This window comes from Chondrus crispus, genomic scaffold (assembly GCF_000350225.1).
Source record: "Chondrus crispus Stackhouse genomic scaffold, scaffold_379, whole genome shotgun sequence".
Classification (NCBI taxonomy): Eukaryota; Rhodophyta; class Florideophyceae; order Gigartinales; family Gigartinaceae; genus Chondrus; species Chondrus crispus.
In genome coordinates, this window is record NW_005179272.1 from 58342 (window position 1) to 69155 (window position 10814).

The 10814-nt window shown below is 47.5% G+C and overlaps 1 protein-coding gene across 1 annotated transcript; it reads left to right on the forward strand.

The window, feature by feature from the left end:
• The first annotated feature begins 6083 nt into the window (after positions 1-6083).
• Positions 6084-8693, forward strand: CHC_T00000970001 (hypothetical protein). The gene is made up of 3 exons (XM_005718197.1): positions 6084-6791; positions 6852-7433; positions 7473-8693. Exons 1-3 carry the CDS (start codon positions 6084-6086, stop codon positions 8691-8693), a joined length of 2511 nt encoding a protein of 836 aa, XP_005718254.1.
• The last annotated feature ends 2121 nt before the right edge of the window (positions 8694-10814 follow it).

Here is a 10814-nt window from a genome sequence, read left to right on the forward strand (position 1 = left end):
CACATTTTCAGTAGTGTCGATCAATACGTTTTTGACGATATCCCGGAGAATGCGACGTCAGATGACCGGAGAAAATGGATCCGTGGTGACGCAAAAGCAAAGGCAGTCATCGGACTCACGCTTTCTGATGACTACTTGCAACATGTGCGAGGTTGTAGCAGTGCGAAAGAGACATGGGAAGCAATTCTGAATGTGTTTGAGCGTCATACTTTGCTCAACAAACTTGCCGCCCGTCGCGACTTTTACACTGTATCCATGCTCCCATCCGAGAAAGTGCTCGTGTTCATCAATCGTGTGAAGCAACTTGCTGCCAGATTGCAGTCAATGAGTGTTGAGATTGACGATAAAGAAATTGCAATGGCTGTGTTGAATGGCTTGCCTCCACGATTCGATAACTTGATTGTTGCTCTTGACGCACTTGGCAATGAAGATAAAGTGTTTGGACTCGAGTTTGTGAAGAGTCGTCTGCTGCAAGAAGAACAACGAGAAAGCATGAAGACCGCTTCTGCTTCATCACCACATGCACCTGCACTTGTCAATCGTATGCCTATTCGACGCGATATGAAATGTACGAATTGCAATAGACATGGGCATACTGCAGCGCGTTGCTGGGGCAAGGACGTGAATGGGCGCCGACCTGCACCGCCAGATGGGTTTCGGTCACGCAACACTGGCTTAAAGCCAAGTGCATTCGTTTCTCGAGATGACAATTCTACTGCTGCCTTTGCGGAGAGTGACTTTACTTGCTTGCTTTCGACTTCCACTCCAGAAAAGAGGGCTGCAAACGAAAGGTCATGGCTTGTCGATTCCGGTTGCAGCGCTCACATTACGTTTGATCGCTCTTTGTTCGTTACGTATGAACAGATGCAATCTGGATCAGTCGAGATGGGCACGAAGGCTAGAGCTAATGTCGCTGGGCGCGGCGAGGTCGAATTCATGTTGAACGTCAACGGTAGTCCCCATCCTTGCAAATTGTCAAACGTTTTGCATGTCCCTGATTTCGGATATTCGCTACTGTCTGTTAGCCAAATGGTTTCGAAGGGTTTGCAAGTGTCATTTGAAAATGAGAAATGCTGCGTTACTGCAGGACCAACTGTAGTTGCCACAGCGAGTCTAGTTGGGGATTTGTACATACTTGACGTCATGAATGAAACCTTTTCTGCTCACGTAGTTACCCTGCAGACGCTACATGAACGCATGGCCCATGTTAATGTACAAGGAATCGCATCAATGATTCACAATAATGTGGTAAGTGGCATCAACGTTCGTCAAAGCGATGTCATCAGTGCAATGAATCCGAAGTCTGACAATCACTCTCCCATTTGTCCTGCGTGTGTGTTTGGCAAAGCAACGCGATCAGTAATCCCGAAACAGCGATCATCGTCTCGAGCACAGAACTGTCTTGACTTGGTACATTCTGACGTTTGCGGTCCGCTCGAAGTACAGTCGATTGGTGGTTCCAGATACTTCATTACATTTGTAGATGATCACTCGAACTGGGTAGTTGTGTACACGATGAGAAATAAATCTGAGGCGTTTGCAAAATACAAGTTGTATGAAAAGTTGGCTCAAACCCACACTGGTCGCAAAGTAAAGGTGCTTCGCACTGATCGAGGGGGAGAGTACTTGTCGACGGAATTCAAGTCGCATTTAGATTTAAACGGTACGCAGCACCAACTCACAACGGCGTACACCCCTGAACAAAACGGTGTTGCTGAACGTTTAAATCGAACTTTGATTGATCTTGTCCGCTCAATGCTTTCTCATAAACAGGTCAGTAAGCGATTCTGGGCCGAGGCTCTTGCCACTTCGGTATATGTACGTAATCGAGTTACTTCACGCGCTTTGCCCGTTAATACAACTCCGCACCACATTTGGATGAATTCCGCTCCAAATGTTGGCCATTTGCGAGTATTTGGGTCAAAATGTTGGTATACATTACCAAAATTAGAGCTCCGCAAGCTGGACTTGCGAGCGCGTGAAGCGATGTTTCTTGGGTATTCGCAATGCAGTAAGGCATACAAACTTTGGGACGGAGAGTTGAATAAAATTGTTGTGTCACGGGATGTCAAGTTTGATGAATCGACATGTGGTATGCATGACATTCCTGCACACGAAGGTGATTCAATCAACTCTGATTTTGACGTTGTACTGCTCGATGGCGACAATGGAAATACAGCTGATACCCCAAATACGGATGAGGTCGGTTCTGAAGAGGATGAAGTTTCGGAGGAGGTTCTTGAAAACGATGGTGCTCATTCTGTAAGTGAGAATGATGAAGATGAAGATGATGTACCAACTGCCGTCGAAACTCCGAATGTCACTCCTCCAACTCCGACTCCAGCTGTGCGAAGATCGTCTCGAGTCAGCAGACCTCCCGGATCATGGTGGAGGAGCAACTTTGCAGCTGCTCTTCTTTCACATGCGCATGTCGCTATTGAAGGTCCCAAGACTTTCAACCAGGCAACCAACGGTCCTAGAGCTGCATTTTGGCAGACCGGCATTGACAAAGAACTTGCCTCGCAGACTAAGAATCGGACTTGGAAACTTGTTCCTCGATCTGAGGCGTCAAACATCTTGACATCTCGATGGGTTTTCAATGTCAAGCAACTGCCTGATGCAAATGGCAATATAGTTAAAAGTGCAAAAGCCAGACTTGTTGCTCGTGGATTCCAGCAAGTGCAAGGTCTTGACTATACTGAGACATATGCCCCTGTCATAAAGTTTACCACTATTCGTCTACTTCTTGCTTTAGTTGCTCATTACGACCTCGAACTTCATCAGATGGATGTCGTGACTGCGTTTTTGAACGGCGACTTGGATGAAGACATCTACATGGAGCAACCCGAAAGGTGCATTGACAAAAGCAAAAGTGACCACGTGTGTAAACTTTTGAAAGCACTTTACGGTCTTAAACAAGCACATCGTCAATGGCATGCCAAAGTGGATGATTTCTTAATTGGTGAATTGGGATTCGAGACTTCGCGTAGTGATCCTTGTCTCTACATTAAACGCATCGGTAACACTATCATGCTGATTGCACTTTATGTCGATGACTTGTTACTCGCCGGTAGTGATATCGATGCCATCAAATGGATGAAGGGAGAGCTTAATAAACGGTTTGAGATGAAAGACCTTGGTGAAGCAAAAGTCTGCATTGGTCTTGAAATTCAAAGGGATCGCAGCGCCAAGACTTTGAGTCTCACTCAAACTAAGTATGCATCAAATGTGCTTGACCGTTTTAAAATGTCGACTTGTAACCCTTCTCTGACTCCAATGGAACAAGGTCACACAACCACGATTTCTACCGAAAACGACTCCGAAACAAACGCACCGTATCGTGAGGCAGTGGGATCCCTGATGTACTTGATGGTTGGCACTCGTCCAGACTTGGCATATGCGATTGGAAAGCTTTCTCAACATTCTGCCAACCCATGTGAGTCACACTGGGCAAGTGTGAAACGGGTAATGCGATACGTGCAAGGGACTCGAAACTTAGGAATCGTGTTTGACAATAAATCCAAATCGCCGGAGTTGTTCGGCTTCAGTGATGCTGACTGGGCCGGTTGTTCAGACTCTCGCAAGTCGACCAGCGGATATGTTTTCAAGTTCTGCGGTGGAGCGATCAGTTGGAGTTCCCGGAAACAGACTGTGGTTGCAACTTCGACGTGTGAAGCTGAGTACATTGCACTATGTGAAGCGTGTAAGGAGGCGACTTGGTTGCGTCAAGTGGTTGCTGATGTTCTTGGACTTGATTCTGATCCCACGATTGTGATGGGGTGTGACAATGCAGGGACTATTTCGTATGCACAGAATGAATCGGTCAACCGTCGTAACAAACATGTTGATGTGAAATACCACTATGTACGAGATGCAATTAAGAGAAACGTCATTTCTTTGTCACATTGCCCGACCACTTCCATGCCTGCAGATATCCTGACGAAAGCACTTGGGCGAGTTCTGTTCCAGAAGTTTGTAGAACTTCTAGGGCTTGCAGTAGCTACTTCTGGTAAAAGCATGTGATCGAGGGGGAGTGTTGTAATTCTACGACCACATGCTGATATGCATGACACACGACGACAGGTATGACACGTGTAAAAGCAAAAACACTCCGCGTGACGAGCTGAGCAAGTTTGATTTTCAACGTGTACACGTGTGATTTCTGTACACGGTTGCACTCTACAGTACTTCAGGAGCAAGTTTGGTTTTCAACCTGTACACGTGTGAAATATGTACACAGTTGCGGTGTACTGTACAATCTGAGCATGTTTCATTTTCTCCGCCCGACACGTGTATGACCTGCACACATGTCCTCATTACACTGTCGGACGCGTACAGTACGCCTGCAGTCTTACAGACAAAGTGTAGAACCTTGGTGGCGGGTGCCTGGCACGTGCCAAAGGTTTACAGCGTCCATGGAGTGCAGCACGGCTACAGCAGGACACAAAGATACCGTTGCGCGAGTTTTCAATTCGTAAGGCAAAATGTGCACTGTTGTAATTGACAGTGGACAGGACCTCACGAGAGATTCAGATTCATAAGGCAACGTGTGCGCTGTAAACAGTCCTTGCAGGATTGATTTGAATTCGTAAGGCAACGTGTGAGCTGTAAACGTGCCTTACGAATTTGTGCCACGCTGGATTTGGAATAGTAAGGGAATTTGTGCTTTGCTGTGCTTTGTTGTACTGCCTTACTAATTTCTCCGTCATGACAGTGCTAATTCGTAAGGCGGTTTTCTGTTCTGTTTGTTGGGCCATCGCCAGTTTGGTAGAGTTCTAGAAGATTGCAGAAGTGTATAAGTAGTGCCAGAAGTTGGCGACTCAAAGTATTTGGTAGTAGAGTTCTAGAAGATTGCAGAAGTGTATAAGTAGTGCCAGAAGTTGGCGACTCAAAGTAAATCGGTACCCAATCCTTCAACTTCACCTCATCAACCGTCCTTCGAATCCCCTTCGCCCCGCTGACCTTCGTGTTTGTTTCTGCTGTCGTTCTCGTTTTGGTCCCCGCTGTCGTTCTCGTTTTGGTTTCTGCTGTCGTTCTCGTTTTTGTTTCTGCTGTCGTTCTCGTTTTGGTCCCTGCTGTCGTTCTCGTTTTGGTTTCTGCTGTCGTTTCCGCCGCCGTTTCATCGCCGCCGCCGTTCGTTTTGTTCTATCGCCGTCTACTTGCTGTCGTTTCCGCCGCCGTTTCATCGCCGCCGCCGTTCGTTTTGTTCTATCGCCGTCTACTTGCTGTCGTTATCATCTTGGTCGTTCGTCTTCGTCTACCCGCTGTCGTTTCAACTTGGTGGATCTTCTTCGTGTCTGTTGCAAGAAGACTGCCCTTCGATCACGCCGGTGATCGTCGTAGCTGCCGATACCCTCGCTCTTGGTGAAAGGCTTGTGCCATTGGAAATCTGACTTGAGCGAGGGTCCGACCAAGAATCGTCGAGAGACGAAACACTGATCCTCGGGGAGGATCACAGTGTACTGGTCTAGTCGATCCGCACTCTGCCTTCGGGAGGTGCGTCGGCGGTGTGGGTAACGCTCTCGGTATTAGCCCTATAGGTACGACTTCGGTCCCCTGGGTGAAGAGAATACGTGCCTAAACACTGAACCTCTCACTATACGTGTATAAGGTCGCGTACCTTGATTAAGTTCGCACGGAAGAGGGTGACCCTAGGCGTGATTGTGAACAAATCACACGAGTACGACGAAGGCAGTTTCATTCTTGTGTTGTGGGAAACCTCATTGGGGTAGTACCGTATCAAGTTTGGACAAGCCGATTTCGGTTGCAGGGACCGTTCGCGGTAGTGACCAAAAGTCCTGGTTCGTCTACAGGCAAAGTGTTGTGCTTACTCGTGGCACGTTTGATTTAGTTCACAGTCGAAAGACCCGCACTGGGCGACATACAGGGGTAGCGCCCTAAGGCATTTTTAAGAAGAATACGCTTGTTCCACTCCGCCGGGAACAAGCACCAAGAACGTTTCCGAGTAATCGCTACAAACTTCTTATACGGGTGGGCTTGCCATTGTGTTGACTATCGGTTAACGGCTTGGGATCCCGGAACAGAAGACCTTGTATACTCGAAGGGTACATCCATTCGGCGAAATGGATGACCAAAGCTCTGGATCGGTCAGAATCGAGAAGCTGACCGCATCTAACTTTTACATCTGGAAGCAGAAAATCCAGCTACTGCTTGCTCTCCGAGATGTCGATCAATACGTTTTTGATGATATCCCGGAGAATGCGATGTCAGATGACCGGAGAAAATGGATCCGTGGTGACGCAAAAGCAAAGGCAGTCATCGGACTCACGCTTTCTGATGACTACTTGCAACATGTGCGAGGGTGTAGCAGTGCGAAAGAGACATGGGAAGCAATTCTGAATGTGTTTGAGCGTCATACTTTGCTCAACAAACTTGCCGCCCGTCGCGACTTTTACACTGTATCCATGCTCCCATCCGAGAAAGTGCTCGTGTTCATCAATCGTGTGAAGCAACTTGCTGCCAGATTGCAGTCAATGAGTGTTGAGATTGACGATAAAGAAATTGCAATGGCTGTGTTGAATGGCTTGCCTCCACGATTCGATAACTTGATTGTTGCTCTTGACGCACTTGGCAATGAAGATAAAGTGTTTGGACTCGAGTTTGTGAAGAGTCGTCTGCTGCAAGAAGAACAACGAGAAAGCATGAAGACCGCTTCTGCTTCATCACCACATGCACCTGCACTTGTCAATCGTATGCCTATTCGACGCGATATGAAATGTACGAATTGCAATAGACATGGGCATACTGCAGCGCGTTGCTGGGGCAAGGACGTGAATGGGCGCCGACCTGCACCGCCAGATGGGTTTCGGTCACGCAACACTGGCTTAAAGCCAAGTGCATTCGTTTCTCGAGATGACAATTCTACTGCTGCCTTTGCGGAGAGTGACTTTACTTGCTTGCTTTCGACTTCCACTCCAGAAAAGAGGGCTGCAAACGAAAGGTCATGGCTTGTCGATTCCGGTTGCAGCGCTCACATTACGTTTGATCGCTCTTTGTTCGTTACGTATGAACAGATGCAATCTGGATCAGTCGAGATGGGCACGAAGGCTAGAGCTAATGTCGCTGGGCGCGGCGAGGTCGAATTCATGTTGAACGTCAACGGTAGTCCCCATCCTTGCAAATTGTCAAACGTTTTGCATGTCCCTGATTTCGGATATTCGCTACTGTCTGTTAGCCAAATGGTTTCGAAGGGTTTGCAAGTGTCATTTGAAAATGAGAAATGCTGCGTTACTGCAGGACCAACTGTAGTTGCCACAGCGAGTCTAGTTGGGGATTTGTACATACTTGACGTCATGAATGAAACCTTTTCTGCTCACGTAGTTACCCTGCAGACGCTACATGAACGCATGGCCCATGTTAATGTACAAGGAATCGCATCAATGATTCACAATAATGTGGTAAGTGGCATCAACGTTCGTCAAAGCGATGTGATCAGTGCAATGAATCCGAAGTCTGACAATCACTCTCCCATTTGTCCTGCGTGTGTGTTTGGCAAAGCAACGCGATCAGTAATCCCAAAACAGCGATCATCGTCTCGAGCACAGAACTGTCTTGACTTGGTACATTCTGACGTTTGCGGTCCGCTCGAAGTACAGTCCATTGGTGGTTCCAGATACTTCATTACATTTGTAGATGATCACTCGAACTGGGTAGTTGTGTACACGATGAGAAATAAATCTGAGGCGTTTGCAAAATACAAGTTGTATGAAAAGTTGGCTCAAACCCACACTGGTCGCAAAGTAAAGGTGCTTCGCACTGATCGAGGGGGAGAGTACTTGTCGACGGAATTCAAGTCGCATTTAGATTTAAACGGTACGCAGCACCAACTCACAACGGCGTACACCCCTGAACAAAACGGTGTTGCTGAACGTTTAAATCGAACTTTGATTGATCTTGTCCGCTCAATGCTTTCTCATAAACAGGTCAGTAAGCGATTCTGGGCCGAGGCTCTTGCCACTTCGGTATATGTACGTAATCGAGTTACTTCACGCGCTTTGCCCGTTAATACAACTCCGCACCACATTTGGATGAATTGTACTCCAAATGTTGGCCATTTGCGAGTATTTGGGTCAAAATGTTGGTATACATTACCAAAATTAGAGCTCCGCAAGCTGGACTTGCGAGCGCGTGAAGCGATGTTTCTTGGGTATTCGCAATGCAGTAAGGCATACAAACTTTGGGACGGAGAGTTGAATAAAATTGTTGTGTCACGGGATGTCAAGTTTGATGAGAAATGTGGGATGCATGACATTCCTGCACACGAAGGTGATTCAATCAACTCTGATGTTGACGTTGTATTGCTCGGTGGCGACAATGGGAATACAGCTGATACCCCAAATACGGATGAGGTTGATTCTGAAGAGAATGAAGTTTCGGAGGAGGTTCTTGAAAACGACGGCGCTCATTCTGTCAGTGAGAATGATGAAGATGAAGATTATGTACCAACTGCCGTCGAAACTCCGAATGTCACCCCTCCAACTCCGACTCCAGCTGTACGAAGGTCGTCTCGAGTCAGCAGACCTCCCGGATCATGGTGGAGGAGCAACTTTGCAGCTGTTCTTCTTTCACATGCGCATGTCGCAATTGAAGGTCCCAAGACTTTCAACCAGGCAACCAACGTATTGAAAATGTGCGACCACATGCTGTTATCTGAAAAGGTCAAAATCGAGTGACACGTGTACATGACTGCACGGTCCGGGCGCTCTTACCCATATCACGACATGACATGTGTAAAATCCCAGATTATGGGGTTCCGGGGACGAAAGTGGCCTCTCGGAGGGTCATGCAAATTTGCATAGTTTTGCCAAGTGGAACCTTGGCCCGTAGCACTATAGACTACACAGGAAATACTGCAATTCTATTGGCCCTCAGGTCTAATGCTGCAAATCTATTGGTCGAACGTTGTCCACGTGTGCGTCATTGGCCTTGTGATGTACTTTAAATGGCCTGTATATGCGATAACTACGTTGTTTTGGGGGTTTCAAGTGGTTTGCCATGGTTGTAATGGGTAATTGCATGGGGCCCCCGGGCGAGACACATGTATGCCGTGTACACATGTACACGTCGCCAGGTGGATTCGTGTACGTACGCATGTACACGCATCCAGGTGTATGCACATGAGGGTTTACAGTTTTACAGTGTCAGACTGTTTGCGATCCTGCGCGTGTCCGAGTACAGTACATGTGAATCAAAAGTACAACAAGTACTTCTCGCGAGAGGAATACAGTTGTGCGATTATTCTGTGTACGCGTCACGCTGTATGCGAGTCTTGCGTGAGCACGCGCCGTTGCACTGTGCTCTCGTCATGGTGCGCCGTTGGATGCAAGTTCATGACAGTACTCGTGTGATTTACATGTATTCTCATGTGAGTTGTGTAGAAAGTCTGGATGCACATTGTTATAACTTGCCATAATTATCTGACAGTGCTTGGCGAAATTAGTAAGGTGAGAAACAAGGATACGTATGGCGATTGTGATATGAAAGACGTTTGCGTTGTTGGAAATAGACAAGTGCCAAGTTGTTCGTTGCACAACAATGAAGTCTGGCATGACTGGATGCAGATTAGTAAGGTGTGAAACAGTTGCATGCATAGGGCCATGGTTTACAGTCATTTGGAATGTGTAGAAATAGTTGTGAGCTAATAGTTACGAATCGATTCGTAAGGTGGAAATCGAACAGTATGGTCGGGCCACAAGAGGACCGCGCTTGGTCGCGCATAGTAGAGTATGGTTTACTGGGAGTCGGAGTAGAGCGATAGTGTAGCACTCGAAGTGTATAAGTATCGCAGGAAAACGGCTTCAAAGTAGACCTCGGCACCAACTCCTTCACTCACACACATCAACTTGCCTTCCTTCTTTCCCTTGCCCCTCCGAACCTACCATTAGGTTATGGGCCCAGTCCCTCGCTGTCGTTTCACTGCATGAGTCTGTCGTTCTCGTTCCGTTGTTTCTGCCGTCGTTGCCGCTGTCGTTTTCGCTGCCGTTTCTCGTCGTTCTTTCCGCTGGTCTTCTCGCTGTCGTTGTCGCTCTCGTTCTTGCCGTCGTTCTTGGTTTTGGTTTTCGCTCTCGTTCTTGCCGTCGTTCTTGGTCTCTTGTGTGAATTGGTTTTGGTCATCGCTCCCGCTGTCTTCGTTGTCTTCGTTCTTGGTTTGGCTTTCGTTCTTGCTGTGGTTCTTGCTGCTGTCTCTGTCTTTGGTCTTTGTCTTCGTTTGCGCTCCCGCTACCGCCGTCGTCGTCAATCTCGCATTTGGTTTTTCTTCGTTCTCTCATGCAAAGTAAGTTTTGAGTTTTTTTCCATTTCCTACACATCTAAGTGATTGTCTTTGCACGTTTTGGTGGTTCTTAAGAGCAATAATTCCAAAATCTGTTACTGACGATTATCTTCATATTCCTTATTGTGAATACCTGTTTTTACGGGGTTGTGTTAGATCTGGAATTAGTACCGGTGCGCTCTGCGCCTGGGAAGCTGGTCACCGGTCGAACGGTTCGAACATCGGAGGTCGTATCCGTTGAGGTGCTTGAGCCTGAGGATCAACCTTCACCTCGGCTCGCGCTTCCGGGTCCGTCCTCGAGTTGCGCACCATATAGGATTCCTCGTATTCCGCGCTCTGTTCCCGCACCAATAAAGAGAACTACGCATCGACTTTCTGCTCGGAAAGCGGCTGTTCTCGCGGATAAAGAGTTTAAGCGTGAGCGCAAGAGGAATCGAATCGTAAGGTGTGCCCGCGGTATAAGCGGTATTGTAAAGTGTGCGGCGTTAGTGGCAATAGTGCGAAGGCCTTTTACGACCACATT

Bases quoted from the DNA above. Each gene is read 5' to 3' on its own strand.
- CHC_T00000970001 (XM_005718197.1), top strand. From the start codon at position 6,084: ATGGATGACCAAAGCTCTGGATCGGTCAGAATCGAGAAGCTGACCGCA. The intron at 6,792-6,851 runs GTGAATGGGCGC...ACTGGCTTAAAG, and splicing joins CGCGTTGCTGGGGCAAGGAC to CCAAGTGCATTCGTTTCTCG. The intron at 7,434-7,472 runs GTTCGTCAAAGC...ATGAATCCGAAG, and splicing joins ATGTGGTAAGTGGCATCAAC to TCTGACAATCACTCTCCCAT.